General features: G+C 51.0%; 1 protein-coding gene across 3 annotated transcripts in view; it reads left to right on the forward strand.

Moving 5' to 3' along the window:
* MPRIP (myosin phosphatase Rho interacting protein) overlaps positions 1–20,326 on the forward strand; it is a 209,017-nt gene that overhangs the window by 164,330 nt on the left and 24,361 nt on the right. For 2 of the 3 annotated variants that reach the window (XM_060260932.1, XM_060260933.1), the window contains exons 14-15: positions 9,537–10,131; positions 11,971–12,087. In XM_060260932.1, coding sequence (XP_060116915.1) covers positions 9,537–10,131; positions 11,971–12,087 — 712 coding nt within the window. Of the gene's footprint in view, positions 1–9,536; positions 10,132–11,970; positions 12,088–15,472; positions 19,265–20,326 lie in introns of all 3 variants that reach the window. The other variant, XM_060260931.1, reaches the window with a different exon arrangement.

The raw sequence follows: 20,326 nt of genomic DNA on the forward strand, positions 1-20,326 counted from the left end.
TCATCTTTTAAGCTTGGGGAGGGACGGTAGCTCAGTGGTAGAGCATCTGCTTGGGAAGCAGAAGGTCCCAGGTTCAATCCCCGGCATCTCCAACTAAAAGGGTCCAGGCAAATAGGTGTGAAAAACCTCAGCTTGAGACCCTGGAGAGCCGCTGCCAGTCTGAGAAGACAATACTGACTTTGATGGACCAAGTGTCTGATTCAATATAAGGCAGCTTCATATGTTCATATGTTCAAGCTTTCTTTCCTTCCAGTTACAGATTAGTTTCTCCTTGGGCATTTTTCTCCATGGGAGAAGTGTCACGTCGGAATTGACCCTTGGAAACTTCAGCTTGGACCCTTGTTGGCTCGCGGGTAGCTCTCCCTTTGTACGCGAGAGCCATTATGGGCTCCCTTCTTCTCTGTTTGATTCCTAACGAGGCACAGAGATTGTTGGACTTACTCAAACTGGGACTAACCTAAACCTCCAGTCACATACAGTATGCAAATAAACACCCATTCCGAATCAAAAGTTGGCTTAATCGAAGGATAGAACTGGCGCGCCTTAAAAGTTGACTAAAATACCAGTAAGGCTGCTAGCAAAATTAGACCAAGTCTTCTGAACCCAATCTGCTGGGCTAGTTTCAGGGCACTGGTTAAAATGTTTTCGTGCCCGTGAAATGAATTTTGCCACTTTCGATAGCCCAGTTTTCAGACCCGGAAAGGACTGTGTCCGGCAAGCAGTCTGGGAAGACGGCCGTAAGAGCAGCTAACCTATTTGCTCTTTGCTCAGCATCTGTCTTACAGGAAAACATGTAACACAGGGATGTCAAACATGTGACCCGGAGGCCGAATCAGGCCTCTGGAGGGCTCCTATCAGGCCCCCCGAGCAATTGGCTGTCGTCTGCTTCCTTCTCCCTCTCTCTTGCTTCCTTCTCCATCACAGCTTGCTTTGCCAGGCTTGCTCAATCGCACAGGAGCTACGGAGCAAATCCTTTATTTTCTCCATTGGCTGAGGCTCCTCCCTTGGGGAGGAGAAGGGGAGGGAGAGCTTGCTTTGCTAGGTTCTCTCAATTGCACAGCAGAGCTACTGAGCTAAACCTCTCTTCCTTCTGTGGAAGGAAGGAAAGAGCCAGAGCTTCCTTTGCCCAGTTCCCTGGATCGCATGGGAGAGATGCACAGAAAGCACCTTTAAGACCTAATAATATTTTAAGCATGTTTTATTTTAAGTTTTTTAAAAAAACAAACAAACAAATCTTTCATAGTGTTTGTCTGTATGCTTTATAAAATTTACATCTCCGCTACCTGGCATTTATGAAACACACGGCCCGGCCCAACAAGGTCTTATTTAGAGCCAGTTTGGTGTGGTGGTTAAGTGTGCGGACTCTTATCTGGGAGAACCGGGTTTGATTCCCCACTCCTCCACTTGCAGCTGCTGGCATGGCCTTGGGTCAGCCATAGCCCTGGCAGAGGTTGTCCTTGAAAGGGCAGCTTCTGGGAGAGCTCTCTCCAGCCCCACCCACCTCACAGGGTGTCTGTTGTGGGGGAGGAAGGTAAAGGAGATTGTAGGCCACTCTGAGGCTGTCCTTTAAAGGGCAGCTGCTGTGAGAGCCCTCTCCAGCCCTACCCACCTCACAGGGTGTCTTTTGTGGGGGAAGAAAGTAAAGGAAATTGTGAGCCGCTCTGAGACTCTTCGGAGTGGAGGGCGGGATATAAATCCAATATCTTCTTCTTCTTTATGTCAGATCTGACCCTCATAACAAATGAGTTCGACATCCCTGAAAAACAGATTCAACAACCGGAGCCCCACGGGGACATATCCTCTGCTTGTGTGGGATTCCTATATTTCTACCAGTTAGCACTACTAAAGAGAGTCTGTTAGAACAGGTGAAGGAGAACAACCAATGAAAAGCAGAAACCATGGAAAGAAAAGGTCCCGTGTGCAAGCACCAGTCATTTCTGACTCTGGGGTGATGTTGCTTTCACAACATTTTCATGGCAGACTTTTTACAGGGTGGTTTGCCTTCCCCAGTCATCTACTCTTTCCCCCCAGCAAGCTGGGGACTCATTTTAGTGACCTCGGAAGGATGGAAGGCTGAGTCAACCTCAAGCCGGCTACCTGAAAACCCAACTACCGCCGGGGATCAAACTCAGGTTGTGAGGAGAGCTTAGGACTGCAGTACTGCAGCTTTAACACTCTGTGCCACAGGACGGACGTAAATAGTCAGGGGTGGAATTCTACCAGAAGCTCCTTTGCATATTAAGGCCACACACCCCTGATGTAGCCAATCCTCCAAGAGCTTACAAAAAAGAGCCTTGTAAGCTCTTGGAGGATTGGCTACATCAGGGGTATGTGGCCTTAATATACAAAGGAATTCCTGCTAGAATTCCACCCCCGTCAATAGTTGTTGTTCGGAAGGCACAAAACCCAGATTTCCATAGTGCTCCTATGCATACGTGATGTTTCTCCCCGAAGCCTGGCAATCCATGGTAACATCTAAAGCCCTACTTTGTTCATTTCCCTTCTGACCCTGTTAGCTTCTTTTCTGGCTGCTGATTCCAGAGGTGGCTCTTTTGCTTTGAGATTAGAGTTCTAAAAAGTAGCCCACAAAGAACTGGTAGTGCTTCCTTCAGCCCAGGGGGTTTTGCATTCCTTTCTCTTCCCCCCCCCCTTTCTGTGTGCTTCTGGAATCCTCCGCTTTTTCTCTCCTCACTCCTCCATATGTTTAATTTCCATGCGTTCCCAGGAAAAACTTCTCTTTGAAACTATCCGTGCTGAAGCCAAGGTTGGAAAACTGTGTTCTCTCCTGTATTAACGTTTTGTGGTTTGTATATCTCGTGATTCACTGCATGCCTCCCCACTCTATTTCTGCACTTTGGATGGGTCAGAAAGCCCTGCTTCTCTGCTTTTAAAAAAGCAACTCCTGGGAAGGTGCGGGGCGGGCGACGACAAAAAGGAAGGATGGCACTTAGTTTTTCAGTGCTGGCTTCCTGCCTTGGCTAAGGGACGCTTTTTGTCTTCCTGTGGGCAGTTTGGTGTTTTTAAAGTGTGACGTGCAAGCAGCTACCTCTGTCGAAAGGAACAGGGAAGGTTTAGTGGTAGATTTATGGCACGATGTCTGTGTTTGCTTTGGAGGGATGTGAATTGCCTCCACGTGATGGGGTCAGGAATAATAATGGAATGTTCCCACCTCAGAAACGTGTCCCATAAAACCTGTTCCTGGTATATTGAGAGGTGTGTTTTGCAGAGGAGAATGGCTGAAAGTTCAGGAAGAATCTGGGGGTGAAATCTACCGTGCCAAATAACAGCAGCTCTCGGCAGTCAACTTTTCAGTGACTTTCACTGTAACATAAGCGCAGTACAGAAGGGTGGAAACACACATGGAGGTGATGAAGAGGAGGCTTTTTGGCCCAAGGAACAATTTTGTTTGTTTAATTACAAGATTTATAAGACTGCCTTTCTCTCTCCCCCACCCCAACAAAACAGTAAATGCTGTCTGCATTTTAAAAAGACATCAGCATCTCCAAATGCCATTCAGTGAACGGTTTGCAGGCTCCCCCTCCCCGGATTTTGGCCTGCTGGCATCCACAAATGCTCTCTGCTCCAATAGCCAGTTTCAATGACTTCCAGTGCCCAGTTATTAGCACCCCCTTGGAAATGCCTCCCAGATGAGTTCCTTGTGTACAGCTCCTGGGAAGGCAATCCACAGACAGAACGGGGGCAGCAGCTGATTCTATGCCGTGGGGCCGTAGACAAAAGGCAGGGTTCTGCTTTTATCAGTTCTGCCCACGGATCAGCATTGGGAGAGAGGGCAGCTGAAGCCGGTGGCTCCCAGCTCTTGCACTGCTGTCAAGGTGAGCACCAGCCGTCGCAGCTGAACCCAGCAACAAATCGGCAGCTGATGGAGAGAAGCGTCGATTTGCTTTATTTCTACCCTGCCTATTTTCCCAGGGGGAGACCCAAAGCGGCTTCCCTCCTTCTCCTCGCTTCCATGTTATCCTCGCAACACAACGACCCTGTGAAGTCAGGTTAGGGCTGAGAGCGCGTGACTGGCCCAAGGTCGTCCAGCAGAGCTTCTGTGGCAGAGTAGGGATTCGAACCTGGGTCTTGTGCTGGCCGATGACGGGAGCCTTTTCTCCCAGCGGCTGAATCCAGACAATCAGCAGGGCGCCACCTGTTGGACGTGCTGACATTTCTGGTAGTCAAGGGCAGCCCTGTGTTTGATGCCTGGCAGTAGCTGAGCCTCGAGATTACAGTGTGGTACAGACGGCCCATCTATAGATTAGGGAGGGAAGGATTCCAGCCGGACGGCGGAGGCGAAAGGGGCAGGATTTTAGCCTGCTTTCTAATATCGGAGCAAGGTCTAGCGGTGCTCACTAAGCTCTTACTGAAAGCTGTCAAAGAAAGCTGGCTGGGTATATATTTTCTTTCTGATCACCTGAGCAAAACCACGGTGCCATGCTGAGGGGGTGGGCAAGAACTCCGGCTTGGCTCTCCCGCCAGCCCTCTCCGGTCTCTCCTTCTGTCCAGGAGAGGCCTGGAAGGTTTTTGTATTGTGTGCAGCCATTTTTCCGTTCCAGGGATTCCTTTGACTTTGCCTCTTAGGGCCGGAAGCAAACGTTGCAAGGGCTTGTTTGCGGTTTTTAAATGCAGCGTAACTAATACAAGGCTATCTAGGTGGGGGTTTGGATCGGCAATAAGATCCATTTGGTGTGACTATGTAATCTTCCCCCCCACACACACATACACATCTGTGGCTGCAGTTTTCCGTGCAGGACAGGTGAGATTTTGAAATCCGTCTCTCAGAGCAGTTTGTTTCTGGGGAGCCTCTGACTTAAAACATGGTTGATGGGGTCAGGCTGCCTTTGGGACCATTACAGTGATTTCTGTGGTCTACCGAGTAGTCCATTGTATTTGGTCTTTCCCCCAGCTTTGCTGGGCCAGATGAAATGTCCTTATAGTTCAGCCTCGTATCTTGGCAGCTGACTTTCCGGATGTCTTTAGGTAGCTGACAGGTGAGGGACTTGAAAGGGCAATCTCGGAACCCATGCAGGCGAGGATCCAGCCAGCTGGAGGGCGACTCAGTTACGAGCCTTTACCTGCGTACCAATCTGTTGCTGTATTTAATAGATTCTCTAAAAATAGGATGGTTTTCACCATTCGCAACGGAAGATATAATCAAAGGCCAATTCCCCACTAGCCTTGTCCTGGTCTCACACTCCTCTTCTCCTTGAGAGCCAGTATGGTGTAGTGGTGAAGTGTGCGGACTCTTATCTGGGAGAACCGGGTTTGATTCCCCACTCCTCCACTTGCACCTCCTGGAATGGCCTTGGGTCAGCCATGGCTCTAGCAGAGGTTGTCCTTGAAAGGGCAGCTGCTGGGAGAGCCCTCTCCAGCCCCACCCACCTCACAGGGTGTCTGTTGTGGGGGAGGAAGGGAAAGGAGATTGTGAGCCGCTCTGAGACTCTTCGGAGTGGAGGGCGGGATATAAATCCAATATCTTCTTCTTCTTCTTCTGTTGTGGGGGAGGAAGGGAAAGGAGATTGTGAGCCGCTCTGAGACTCTTTGGAGTGGAGGGCAGGATATAAATCCAGTATCTTCATCTACCTCACAGGGTGTCTGTTGTGGGGGAGGAAGGGAAAGGAGATTGTGAGCCGCTCTGAGACTCTTCGGAGTGGAGGGCGGGATACAAATCCAATATCTTCATCTACCTCACAGGGTGTCTGTTGTGGGGGAGGAAGGGAAAGGAGATTGTGAGCTGCTCTGAGACTCTTCAGAGTGGAGGGCAGGATATAAATCCAGTATCTTCATCTACCTCACAGGGTGTCTGTTGTGGGGGAGGAAGGGAAAGGAGATTGTGAGCCACTCTGAGACTCTTTGGAGTGGAGGGCGGGATATAAATCCAATACCTTCTTCTTCTTGGGGCTTCCATTTGATTTTGCACAAGCTGCCGCAGGGCTCTAGCTCACTCCCGTCTCTTTCCCACGGCAAGCAAGATCCTCTGAAAATCGGTTTCTGCTTGCCATAGGAAAGAGGTACAGCGAGTCACAGCCTTGCGGCCGCTTGTGCAAAACCAGATGGAAGCCCCGTAGAGAAGAGGAGGAGCGCTAGACCGGGACAAGGCTTGCGGAGAATTGGTCAAGGTCACATTTTGGTTCGAGGCAAAATCTGCACTCCCCTGTTGCCGGCTGTCAGCAGAGGGGAGAAAATTTTGAAGCCCTGCTTCAATAATCTTATTCTCTCGGTGTCTTCTGTAGATACCAGTAAGAGTCCTCTGTTTCCCAGGACACAGAGAGCAGGCAAAACAAACCAGTCTCTGCCCATTCCCTCTCCCTGCTTTCCCCCTCGACAAGGGCCCCGGCGGCAGAGCGTTTGACTAGCTTTACGTTTGCAGAGGGCTGTCTGGCTGCTCTACGGTGGTAAAAGTAATGCATTTCTGCTGGGTTCCGTTCCCTCACTTCAGACTGGATGCCTCCCACCCCGTGTCGAAGCCCCCTTAAACCGAGTTCTCGCTTTCTTGTTTGTTTTCAGTCCAGTCTGTGAACCTGCATGCTGAGAGCTGGCACATGTTGACTTCTGTTTCCGGGCCTTGTCTAGCGGCTCCTTTCGAGGCTCTCCTGAAACGTCGGAGAAACCCCTTTCCCTTTGCCTGTTTGCTGCCTCCCTGTCCCTCCTGCTTGCCGTCCCAGCCTCAGCCTTGGCCCTCGGGAGTGCTGCCGCTTCCTCTCTCGGCTGTCAGCAGGGGCTTGCGTTAGGCTTGTCTTGTAGCAGTAGCGATGGAGTGTGCTGTCTGTTGATGGGGGACTGACGTGTCGATTGAGTGCCAGGCAGGGAAGGTGGGGGGGGGCTCTCCACATAGGACCACTTTCTACGTCTGCGTGTAGGAGATGCATCCCCCATCCAAAGATGTGCAGCGGGGCCCCTGACCTGGGTAGCCTGATGTTGTCAGATCTCTGAAGCTAAACAGGGTTGAGTCAGGGAAGTACTTGGATGAGAAGACCTCCTTGGAATACCAGCAGTTTGGGAGGCAGGGGCAGGCTTTATCCAGTCACCTCACCGAGTATCCTCCAGACACCCAGTAGGGGTCACTCATCAGAAGTCACCATGGCTGCACGCACACGCTAAAATACAAAAGACAATGCACAATGAGATTGTGACAGAAACCCTAAAGCCTTCCTCGGGCAAGAGCACCACTTAGAGCAAGGGTGGCCAAACTGCGGCTCGGGAGCCACCTGTGGCTCTTTCACACTTATTCTGTGACTCTTGAAGCCCCCAACTGCCCCATTGGCCTGCTTGGAGAAGGTATTTGCCTTTTTAAATCACTTCGCCAAGCCAGCCAGCAGCTTGAAAAATGCATTTAAAGTTCCTTGCTTTCCACCTTTCCTTCCTTCCTTCCTTCCTTCCTTCCTTCCTTCCTTCCTTCCTTCCTTCCTTCCTTCCTTCCTTCCTTCCTTCCTTCCTTCCTTCCTCCCTCTCTCCCTTCCTCTCTCCCTCTCTCCCTTCCTCCCTCCCTTCCTCCCTCCCTCTCTCCCTTCCTTCCTCCCTCCTCCCTCCCTCTCTCCCTTCCTCCCTCCCTTCCTCCCTCCTTCCCTCTCTCCCTTCCTTCCTTCCTTCCTTCCTCCCTCCCTCCCTCCCTCCCTCCCTCCCTTGTCTTGTGGCTCTCAAACATCTGATGTTTGTTCTTACATTAAGCAAGTTTGGCCAGTCGACCTCGAATGTCCAGGTTCTAGGACCCCTGGGGGGTTTACATAGAATGACCCGCTCATTTCCATTCCGTATTGGACCACCCTGATGAAGTTAATCCCGTTTGTGCAAAGGACAATCCGGTTTGGGCTGAGCCAACAATTTGTCATGAAAGTTCAAAGCCGTGACCAGATGCACGATGAGGGTGGGGCTATAGCTTACCTGGCTCTGATTGGTCATAGTAGCCTCTGGCATCGGAGATGGAGCTTTGTGTGGCATTGGTGACATTCATTCGTCACTCTTAGAAAGGAGGCTGGCGTTGGCCCAGTTCCATTGAACGTAAATACCTGGACTTTGGGGGGCTTTCCCTTGTATTCGGTTTTCAAACTTCTGAAGAAATTGGGTCTGCAGGAGGGTTGGGGGGGGTTAAGGACTCCTCCGGGGGTCCGAAAAGGGGGCGCAACACACAGGACAGCTTCCTACTCGGGCACGTAGGAGATGCATGCACCACTAAAAGATGCAATTAGGTTAGGTTTTAAAGATGCTACGGGCACAGCTGCTTTCAGGCACACGCGGCAGTGGTTGACTAGACTCTTGCATGGTTTCATAGTGTGCACACCCGCACAGACGTTCCTGCCCTGTGGATTTGCTTTCGGCCACTGCATTGTCACAGTTGAGGGTTATGATTGTGGAGCCTCCGAGGCGGTGTGGGATTCTAGATTCTCCAGCCACTTTCTTTTTTTTGGAGGGGGGAACCCCGAATTTCAAATAACAGGGAAATATATTGGAGGCGTATGCTGGAGAATCCTTTCGAGCATTCGTCTCTCTATCCTGTTGTTTCCGTTGTCCCACTTGCCCTTTTTTTCTCTGTCCGAAAACCTCAGCAGCCAGGTCAAGAGACGGCAGACAGGCCAAGAGAGTAAGGTTGTAGGGCAAGTGAAAAGAAGACTGAAGGCTAAGCCCAGCTTGGGGCTTGGTTCTGGTGTACATTCTCCCCCCCCCCCCCCCAAAGATGATAAACGCTTAAATTCTTAAATTTAGATTGCTTTGTGGAGAGATTTTGCCTAGGCAGTTTTTAGCAGCAGAAAAGCCTTTTAGGGACCGATTCAAGTGGGTGGCCATGGTTGTCTGAAGCAGCAGAACAAAGGTTGAGCCCCAAAAATAAATAAAAGCAAAATAAACCATTGTTGCCCTTAAAGGTGCCACTTTTAGAGGTCAGTTAAGCAAACTGCTGACACCAGTCTTCCGTTTTTTGATATGAGACCAGGGACAGTTTGGGAAACTGTCAAACTGAGATGGATATTGAAATGGATTCTGACCAGTGTTAGTTTATTCCTTCTCCCCCCCCCCCAATCTTGTCTCTTCCTCCCCCCCCCAAAAAAAAAAACTTGCCGGAGCAGCTAGCAGTAAAATAATATAACGACTTGGGAATAGAGGGAATCCTGGCAGTAAAACGATCAGTAAAATCAGTGGTATAACTACTTTAAAGATAAATGTGTTTTCATCTGGTGCTTACCAGTAAGCCAGTGCCAGCTAAGGAGCATGGCAGTCTGCAATGGGGAGCCACCACTAAGAAAGCCCTGTCTTGAACTGGCATTTCCCATCTCATACGAGTGAGGGGTGCCGTTTGTCAAAGTTGTGACGAGTGTCCTAGTTGGTGGGTGGGACAGTATGGAGAAGTTGGTCCCAGTAGCGTCAAATAGGCACATTTATAGAAGCACAGGTAAAGCGCAATAATAAGAAACATCCGCCATTTTCACCATTATTCCCCCGCTGGTTCTGCCGTACAAGACGCCTTCGCGGGGCAAAACAGAGAGAAGGTTCCTGGCTAACGTTTCCCTGCTCTCCTGTCCTCTTTGCTCCCCCGTTTCCAGCTCCTTGCCGGAGAAGAAAAGCAAAACCAGCTCATCGCCTGAGGCATGCCCCAAGCCGAGCGAGAAGCAGGACTCCGAGCCGGCTGAAATCGACCCTGAGCACAAACGCAGCCGTGTCCGGGAGCGCAGGCGAGAGGGCCGGTCCAAAACCTTTGACTGGGCCGAGTTCCGCCCCATCCAGCAGGCCCTGGCCCGAGACCGAGGGAGTGGGGGAGAGCAGTCCAAAGGCGAGGGGCCGGCTCCTTTACCCATGGAGCCCGGCTCCTCTGACGCAGACCCCGGGGAGTTGGAAAGAGAGCGGGCGCGGCGGAGGGAGGAGCGGCGAAAGCGTTTCGAGAACCTGGATGTGCCCGACGAGGGAAGCCCGGAGGACTTCTCTAAGATGGAGGTGGACAGAGTCCCTGGCTTGCCCGTCGCTTCGGAGGCCAAGCCACAGAACGTCCATGTGGAAATCGAGCAACGGTGGCACCAGGTGGAGACGACTCCTCTACGCGAGGAGAAGCAAGTGCCCATCGCCCCGTTGCAGCTTGCGCATCCCGAGGACGGCGGCGAGACGCTCCACAAGCAGCACCTCACGGCGCTTCTGGAGAAGGAGGTAAGGCGGTGGAGAAGGGAACTGGTGGGACGTGGGCTGCTGTTGGCGGATTGGGAGCTGTGGGTGATTTGGGGTTCCTCAGGAGTTCCTGGCCTTTTTGAGCCTGCAGACACCTTTGGAATTTGGACGCAGTACGACGGGCACCGATACAAAATGGCTGCCGCAGGAGGCAAAGTCAGCCACAAAATGGCTGCTACAGTTGACGTCAGCCATGCAGTGAAACATGGTTGTGCCGCTGCGGCAGTCGCTGCCAATGCTGTGTTGTAAAAAATACGTTGCCCGGTTAGCCAGTTATAATAACATCTTCCATTGTTGTTCCATATCTGGCGACACCCAGGGCGTCCCTTCAGCTGGTTACGACATCCAGGACAGGGCGTTTCACTCTAATGCTGCGGTCGGTCTCTCATTCCAAATTCTGCCATTGGTTCGAATTGCTCAAAAGGGACCACGTTAGAGCCTCCAACTTGGTTAATATTCCTGGCAATCTTTAAGCAGCAGCTGGAAAAACACTTCAGGGATTCTCTAGGCCAGGCGTGGCCAAACTGCAGCTCGGGAGCCACACGTGGCTCTCTCACACATATTGGGTGGCTCTCGAAGCCCCCACTGTTCTGTCATCCAGACTGGAGAAGGCATTTCTCTCTAAATCACTTCTCCAAACCAAGCCAGCAGCAGCTTGGAGAATACATTTAAAGTTAAAGTTGCTTTCTTTCCAAATCTCCCTCCTCCCAACCTCATCTGCTTTCCTTCCTTCCTTCCTGCCTGTTCTCAAACATTTGATATTCATGTCTTGCAGCTCTCAAACATCTGACATTCATTTTATGTGGCTTTTACATTAAACAAGTTTGGACACCCCTGTTCCAGGCTGATCTTCCATTGAGCAGGTTGGACTAGATGTCCTGTACGGACCCTTCCAGTTCTGTGATTCTGTGATTCTGTGATTCCTTCTCACAACCTCAGAAAAGCTTTTACCTCAATCCAGTTTCAAACCATGCCAACAGGTCTTCTGTTACTCCAAAATACTACAGACCCTTCACCACTGCATTTGCGGAGCCCCAAGTTCCAGAAGATCTGTCATACTATATATTACCCTGTCCTCTCTGTGCTTTTCCTTCTCTCAGACATTGATCCATTTGCCTGCTATAGAATTTCATTTTTTGCTTCTGGAGCCAAGAAAATACAGGCTAGAGCTGTATCTCAGAGCCTCCACCAACCTGTCAGCCAACTTGGAGAAGGCATCCGTCTCTTTAAATCGCCTTGCCAAGCCAGCTGGCAGCATGGGCAATGCATTAAGAGTTAAAGTAGCTTGCTTTCCACCTCTTCCTCCTCCATTTATTTTCCTTCCTTCCTTCCTTCCTTCCTTCCTTCCTTCCTTCCTTCCTTCCTTCCTTCCTTCCTTCCTTCTTGTCTTGCAGCTCTCCCAACATCCGACGTTTATTCTTTGTCGCTCTTACACTAAGCAAGTTTGGCCACCCTTGATCTAAAGAGAGCAATGTTTTTATTTGGCTAGATTATTTTAACGCTGATACTTGTAAGCGTGTGTGTGTGTGAGAGAGACAGACAGACAGATGGACATTGCTTTATGTGTTTAGACTGTAATAGCCATTGGCCATAGACCATAAGCTTTATGTTGCCTGCACATGCAATCAAAAGCCCCACCTGGCCCTCGCCCACTTTATAAAAAAACACTCGCTGGGCATGAGGAAAGGTGTCCGTGGGAGTCGTGGCACTCGCAGGCGCCACATTGGAGACCCTAGATCCGTGGTTCTTTTTGAAAACAAGCTTTAAAAAACCTCTCTGTCTCCTTCTCCTCCCCCCCCCCCCGCCGTTTTGGTTTGGCAGCTGGAGCAGAGCCAAAAGGCGGCTTCGGAACTCCTGGAGCAGAACCGAATTCTGCAGGACCAGTTGAAGGTGGCGCTGGGCCGGGAGCAGAGCGCGAGGGAAGGCTACATCCTGCAGGTAGGAGAGCAACAGCCAACAAGAGGAGTCTGGGAGGGCTTTGGCCCAGGGTGCTTCCGGAGAGGCCCAAGCTGGAGTCGGGATAGACAAGGGCAGCTTTTGATTTCTCCTCTTTTCACACATTGGAGCCTCTGGACCTGGTTGGCAAAGGTGGCTATGGGACGCACACACCGTTCCTCGTGGTAAGACGGAGGTCCCTGCTGTCATCCTTCCTTCTGGGTCCTTTAGCTTTAGATAGGCGAGCCAGGCAACAAGGGGAAATCACCTGACGCTGCTGCTTCTGTGGGGCTCCTTGCTCAAGGCTTGTGGGTCAGCTAAGGTTCCCAGAGCGGTGGTGGGGACCTTCCTTTCGGGGAACAGTGTCCCTCTACCTGACCATCGGGTCTCCCCAACTCGGTGGTGAGAAGTGCCTCGTGATACAGTGTGGAGACAAAGATATACTTTCTCATGCCTTTTGCCCGGGAGGAACGTGGATGGCATCTCGGCCTTCCTGGAGAGTTGCCCCCAAGCCCCCAGAACGGTGGTTTCCTTCTGGCCCCTTTTTTAGCTAAGTAGGTGTCCAATTCCGCAGGACACCGTGATGTTGGAGAAGCCTCCGTCGGCCTTCCTTTGCACCTAGATTTCTGGGGATCTCAGAACAAGAGAGTCAGTTTGGTGTAGTGGTTAAGTGTGCAGACTCTTATCTGGGAGATCCAGGTTTGATTCCTCACTCCTCCACTTCCACCTGCTGGAATAGCCTTGTGTCAGCCATAGCTTTTGTATGAGTTGTCCTTGAAAGGGCAGCTGCTGTAAGAGCTCTCTCAGCCCCACCTACCTCACAGAGGGTGTCTGTTTTTTTGGGGGGGGGCGAGGAAGGTAAAGGAGATTGTGGCCGTTCTGAGACTCTTGAGATTCAGAGTATATGGCGGGATATAAATCCAAATCATCTTTTGATGAGAAAGGGTGAGGGGGGTTATTGGATTTAAACAGGGCTTTTTTTGTAGCAGGAACTCCTTTGCATATTAGGCCACACACCCCGATGTAGCCAATCCTCCAAGAGCTTGCAGGGCTCTTAGGACAGGGCTTACTGTAAGCTCCAGGAGGACATCATGGGGTGTGTGGCCTAATACGCATAGGAGTTCCTGCTACAAAAAAAGCCCTGGTTTTAAAACATGTATTAGCCACCTTTCTTCTTCACAGAGCTCAAGGTGTCTTTCCATATAAATAAAATACATAAAACAGATGACACTAAAACCAAAACTCCCTCCCTGGCGATCAGTCACTGACCTTCGACTGCTGTGTAGTTTCCACAGCTCAGAATCCTGGGACAGATCCACCATGCTGGACTGGACAGGAGATCTTCCAGAGCTGAGCCCAGCCTAATTTGTATGTTGGCCGGAGCTCCGTTGAGAGGGGGAAATAGAAAACCTTACAAATACGGGGCAAGGGGAGAGTCCAGCGTGCAGCCAACTCGCTCAGGGATACCCTGCCTTTTTGAGCCTGCAAGCAGCTGTGGAATTCTTGACAGTACGGTAGATGCAGCCGCAATATGGCAGCTGCAAAACGGCCCCTACCGGAGGTGGAGCCAGCCACAGACAGCTGCAGTAGTTTAACTTCAGACTCTCAGGTTCTGTGCAGACATGCAGTGGAGATTCTTTTGCTGTAGCGGCAACTGCTGCGAAAGCAAAGTTTGTGAAAATCCGCACTACCTGTCGAATCTCCAGTGGCCGGTTAGAAGCCTGGCTTAGCAGAGGCCCCACCCACTTGCTAAAATGTAACGGGAGTCTGGAAAGGTGTCGGCAGGTGCCACGTTGGGAATACCTGCACTGGAGTGTGAAAACCAGAAGTGTTGATGGTCTCTCTCGGCTGGTTTTCAAAGCCACTTCATTCTGTTTCCATTTCCTATGCTGCTCCTGTATCAAGGCTCCGGCGAAAGTGGTTTCTTGAGCTTGTCCGGACACTAACTGAAGTTGAGCATGAGAATGTCTTTCTTTTCTTCCTTTTTCCCCCTCTCCCAAAGACACCAAAATCATGCCTTCTGGTTCTTTTTTTTGGCGCATGGGTGTCTATTCCTATGCAGGAGGGGGTGGGAGTCTAACCGCTCTTGGGCGTGGGTAATTTTTGCATGTTATTTTTTCCTTTTGGTGTGGAAGCATGTAATCTGACTTAACGTTAACTGAGTGTCACATCTCTGGGCTGTCCGTGCCTGGAAACGCGGCATCGGAAGGCAGGCCAAAATTATCCAGTTAAACGCTACCGCTCCTTCGGCTTTCCGTTTGTGTATCCTCCAAGACACATGATTTCTGTCTCGACTCTTTGCATGATTCTTTGGATTTTTGTTTTCTCCTCTGTGCATGCAAACCACGGCTTTTGGTTTTGAGTCTTCCTCCAAGAATTTCTTGTTCTTATGTTCTCATCATACCTCCCCCCTCTCTTTTCTCCTCTTCACTTTCCTCAAAAACACAGCGCAGATAACAGATAGATGTAGATTTTCCAAGAAGTGTAAACTTCACTTGCAGGGTTTTGTTTTTTGTTTTTTTTTGGGGGGGGGGGTGGAATATAAGCAACAGGGAGTTGTAAAGTTTGGTCCCAAACGGTGGTGGAGGTGAGATTACAAGAGCAATGAAGGCAAGGCAGTACTGACGCTTCTTCCGTGACTCAGTCGCCCCTTTTGTTTGGCAAAGACATCAACTCAGATGTGTAGATGCATACATACAATCCAGTTTCACTTCACCTTACTGCCCACCCCTGTTGGATCAGGCCAACAGCCCATCCAGGCCAACACGCTGTGTCACACAGTGGCCAAAAACAAGGGGCCACACGGAGCTGGAGGTGGGTAAAAACAAAAAAACCCACACACATACAGCAGTAAAGAGGTCTGCTTGATCAATTAACTGACTTCCCCTTCACACTTTCCCAAATAGCTCTGAGCCTCCCACCCAACCAACCCGAACAGGTAAGGTCTGTCAACAACCCCAGAAAGAGTTTATTTTCAAAGTACGCCCCCGAAACATTGTCATCTCTCTCTCCCTCCTCCCTCATAATTTTCATTTCTTTCCAGTTTTCTTCTACTTGTCCTTTTCATTCTCGACGTTTTAATTTCCATCGTGTTTTTATTTTTATATTTTGTTTTCCCTTGAGACTCTTTTGCGTTCGACCTGTTTCGGTGTTTTATCGTTCATGTTGTCTGCTTGAAACCGGAAAGGAGTTTCCCTTATTCTCTGAAAATGATTTTTTTAAAAATTAAAAAAAAAAACACCCTGCCACCAACAAAATTGGAACAGATGGGTCCTGGTCAAACCATTCGGAGAAGACTTGTTCCGTGCCCCAACATGACCACAGGTGTGACACTCAGAACCGGGAGCTGAGAGCACTACTAATCTCCTCTTTAATCGGTTTTTTTAAGACTGAGGCGCCCCCGGCCCCATCGGGGGCCTGGCAGAGACTTCACAAAGTCAACCAGGACCTCCAAAGCGAGCTGGAAGCCCAGTGCCAGCGCCAAGAGCTGATCAATCAGCAGATCCAGGCCCTGAAGCGTAGCTACGGAGAGGCCAAGGACGTCATCCGCCACCACGAAGCGGAGATCCAGAGCCTGCAGGCCCGGCTGGGCAACGCCGCCGCAGAGCTGTCCATCAAAGAACAGACGCTGGCCAAGCTGAAGAGCGACCTCAAGGCCGAGAAGGAGAAAGCGCAAGAGCAGATGGAGGAATGGCAGCACAGCGAGACAGCACTGAGCTCGCAGCTGAAGGCCAGCGAGCAGAAGCTCAAGAAAGCAGAAGCACTCCTCCTGGAGAAGACCCAGGAGCTGCGGGATCTGGAAACACAACAGGCCCTGCAAAGGGACTGCCAGAAAGAAGTCCAGCGGCTGCAGGAGAGGATCGCTGATGTGAGCCGGCAGCTCAGCGCGAGCGAGCATTCCCGGATGCTCATGGAGGAGAAGCTGCAGAGGAACTATGAGGCTTTGTTGGAAAGCTGTGAGCGGGAAAAGCAGATCTTGATCCAGAGCGTCAAGGAAGTGGAAGACAGAGCCAGTGACTATGAGAACCAGCTCCAGAACAGCGAGCGGCAGATGGAGATCCTGCAGAAGGAGAAGCTGACGGCCAAATTTGAAGGCAGTGAGATTGTCCACCAGCTGGAGGAGCAGCTTGAGATGAAGGAAGACAGCATCCAGAAGTTGGCGGAGCACATCAAGAGCCTGGAGGAGGAACGGGATCAGATCAAATACAGGTTCCAGGAGCTGATGAACCAGGTGGCCGAGTCAGACCACGAGGTTGCCAAGCTGCAAGCGAAACTGCAGGCTGAGGAGACCAACTACCGCACGTTGGAGCATTCCTACGAGGAGGTGTCAGGCCAATTCCAGAACTTGCAGAAAGTCCTGCAGGAGAAGGAGGAAGAGTTGAAAGCCATTCGGAAGGTCCACCTAAAAACCGTCCAAAAGGATTGCGATTCAGTTGAATCTTCGTCGGGAATAGAAGGAAATCAACAGGCCAAAGACAAGTCGCCGAAAACATTGGCTGATGAAAATTTGGGGCACTGCGCCGTCCAAGAAACTCTCAGTCCCGGTGCTGCACCAGAAGACGATGTCGATGAAGTCACGCAGCATCCGCAGGTTCCGGGAGAAATCCCCATTTTCGAAGGCATGCCCACCAAGGACAACAGTCCCAGTCAGAGACAGATTTGCGAACAGGCAACCACGAAAGCAGAAGAATACAGGTCTCCTTTGAAGCCTGCACATCCTCAAGAGAGGGAGGCTTGTCTGAAGGATCTGGCCAAGCTTGACACGGAAATCCCAGGAGCCAAGAGGCAGAGGATCCGTTTCTCCAGCATCCAGTGCCAAAAGTACGTCCACGCGGATGGCTCGGAGAAGACGTGGACCAGCAGCACTTCGTCAGACACCAGCCAGGACCGCTCGCTTTCCGAAGACAGCATGTCGTCGGAACCAGCTCCTTGTTACCCAGCCTCGGGCGACTCGGAGACTTACCTGTCTATCATCCATTCCCTGGAAACCAAACTTTACATCACGGAGGAGAAGCTCAAAGACGTGACGACGAAACTGGAGAGCCAGCAGGGGCACAACCAAGATACCCTCCTTGCGCTTCACCACCAGTGGGCCGTAACGGAAGCCCAGTTGAGGGAGCAGCTGCAAGAAAGCTTGACGCAAGTCAGCCTGTTGGTTTCGCAGCTGGAGAACGAGAGCCAGGGGAAACTCAGGCTGATGGCTGAACATGCCAGCGAGCTGGGGGAATTCCAAGGAAGGAACGATCAAGCCTTGATGTGTTTGAAACGGTGCGGGGAACAGCTTAGAACTCTGCCCCGGTATGACCAGGAAAGAGGGGGAGAGATGTTCTTGGATGCCTTGTCCAGCATGGAGATAACATTATCTAGTGCTATCCAGGCCTTACAGGGGACACTGTCTTTACCTGATCTCCAGCCAAGAGGAAGTCTCCCACCCCAAGAAGCCAGTTTGCTGGATAATAATATGCCCGCCCCCCTACAACAGCAAACAGAGTTGTCCGAACGAGACCAACTAAAGTTGCTTTCCAAACGGGTGGCGTTTGAAGCTTGCCTGATAAACCAGATAGCAGAGTCACTGAGAGACTCCACTTCTGCGATTGCCCTGACCCTTCGGGAGATTCATGGGACGGTGGAGGCTGTCCTCCTAGAGCCTTCCAATGTTTCCCAGACAGCGGTCGCCTTGGCCAACATTTTATCGAAAAAGCTAGTGTTGGAGGATGAGTTTTGGAGCCAAGTTGAGGAGTTAAGGAAGCACCTAGGCAAGAAAGAGGAAAAGATGGAAGCAGGAAGCTCAGACTCGCTTCAAGGCCTCATTCACACCATTGCAGATAGCACGCTCGTTCAAGCTGAGCTGGGTTTTGTTGCCCAGAAAATTCGGGAGTCCTTTCATCAGAGGCTGAAGGCCATTGAAGAGGACCTCCACAACACCAAGACGGCCCTTCAGCAGCACAAGTGCATGCTGGAGGAGATCATTAAAGCCTACCAGACGCCTCAGTTCAACGGGGTTATGGAGCAGATCTCCAAAGCCCTTGAAATCCAAGAGGGCGCCTCCGAAAGCTTCCAAGCATCTTGGGATGGTCGTATTCAGGAGCACAGGACAGAAGGTCGCAGCTTGCAAAGTCTTAGCAGTCAAGCTTTGGCCGCTGTTCAGGAAGAACTTTCTCAGCAGCTAAAAGACAGAGCGAAAGTCTTGGAAGAAATAGCAGCCGCTTTACTGACTCTGTCCCCCGAGGAGGCCCTGAAAGACTGCCAGAAGCTCCTGAAGGTTTCTCGCACTCCTCCTTACCTGTCATGTATGGGGGATCTTGAACGCTACTCTTCCCTGCTAGTCCAGGATGCAATTATCCAGGCCCAAGTTTGTTATGGAGCCTACAGAGCTAGGCTGGAGTACGAAAAGGAGGCATGGCTAAATAAAGAGTCACTGCAGAACATGGACGCTCTGTGCCAGGAGCGCATCAGGGCCGTGGCAGTCCTCAGAGAGGAGTACGAAGATTTGCTCCGTAAGCAGCAAAACGAATATTCTGAGATGATTGCCGTCCTCGAAAAGGAGAACGTGGACCTGAAAGCAAAAGTGGCCCAGCTAGACAACCAGCGGAAGCTTCTGGAAGAAGAAGAACGGCAGCAGAGCAGAAAGATGTTGGAGCTGCAGGGCAGGCACGAAGAGGAGCTGCAGACTGTGGTCGAGCAGTTGAACAGGACGGAGGACACCCTGAAGGCTGAAAGGACCAAGGGGCTCCACCAGCTGGATGCCATCATACGAGACAAGCAGAACTTGGAGCGGTACCACCTGGAGCAAACCCAGACCTTGGAGGACAAGTTCCAGGTCAAGATGAAGGAGCTGCAAATCATTCACAACGAGGAGCTGCAGACATTGCAAGACCATTACAGCAGAAATCTGCAAGGCTTGCAGGAATCTCTAGACGAGTACCGGACGCAGCGCCCAGAATATTTGCCTGGAGATGCACCTGAAGCTGGCCATCTGGAATCGCGCGCTGAGGGTCAGCTTGAAGGTGGGCCGCAGGGCTCCGAGGGCGAGCTCAGCTCCATGCACGGGTTGCGCGAGCGCATACAAGAGCTGGAAGCCCAGATAGATGTCATGCGAGACGAGCTGGAGCACAAGCACTTGGAAGGAAGCGCATCGACCCTGCGGGAAAAATACCAGAAAGACTTTGAGAACCTCAAGGTCTCCGGTGCTTTCTTTTTCAACCCCCCCTACCGAATCGTGTGTGTATCCCACTCATCGTAGAGTAGCTGTAAACTTTTTGTTTAGGACTAGAGGGCGGAGGAGGGCTAGAGGGCAGGGCCAACCTTTAGAATCCATTTCACATTTCCCCATCCATAAGGTCAGGAGATATTCTCAGCCAAACGCTTCCAGGCCTGTTGACCGCACGAAGCTATCTTATGTTGAGCTGGGCCTTCAGTCTGTCATGATCAGCTCTCCTTGCTCTGATAGGCAGCAGCTCTCTGATAGAAGTTTTCTATGTCACCTGCTACCCCAGGGGTGTCAAACTCATTTGTTATGAGGGCCGGATCTAACATAAACGAGACCTGGTTGGGCCAGGCCATATCAGGCTGGGCTGCGTGTGTACCTATTTAAGATTAGGTAACAGAGACAGAAACTTTTTAAAGGACACAGGCAAACACAATAAAAGATTTTTTTTAATTAAAAAACAACTTAAAACATTAGCACTCGTTGGTCTTAAAGGTGCTTTCTTTGTATTTCTCCCATGGGATCCAGGGAACTGGGCAAAGGAAGCTCTGGCTCTTTCCTTTCTTCCCCAGGAAGAAGGAAGAGAGGCTTGGCTCTGTAGCTCTGCTGTGTGACTGAGAGAGCGTAGCAAAGCAAGCTCTTCCTTCCCCCCTTCCTCCCCAAGGGAGGAGCCTCAACAAATATAGAAAATAGAGGTTTTGCTCTGTAGCTCCTGTGTGATTGAGCAAGCCTTGCAAAGCAAGCTGAGATGCAGAAGGAAGCAAGAGAGAGGGAAAAAGAAGCAGATGAAAGCCAGTTTCTTAGGGGCCTGATAGGAGCCCTCCGGGGGCCTGATTTGGCCCCCAGGCCGCGTGTTTGACATCCCTGTACTACCCAATCCTTTTTACAATGAGAGATGCTGGGGATTGAACCTGGGACCTTCTGTATACCGAGCAGATGCTCTACCACAGAGCCATGGCCCTACCCCGCACACAAACCACGTCTTGTCCTACAGACTCTCCCACTTTCCGCAGCATCTTCACTTGGCTCCCGTCT

Source organism: Heteronotia binoei, chromosome 20, assembly GCF_032191835.1.
Source record: "Heteronotia binoei isolate CCM8104 ecotype False Entrance Well chromosome 20, APGP_CSIRO_Hbin_v1, whole genome shotgun sequence".
Taxonomy (NCBI): domain Eukaryota; kingdom Metazoa; phylum Chordata; class Lepidosauria; order Squamata; family Gekkonidae; genus Heteronotia; species Heteronotia binoei.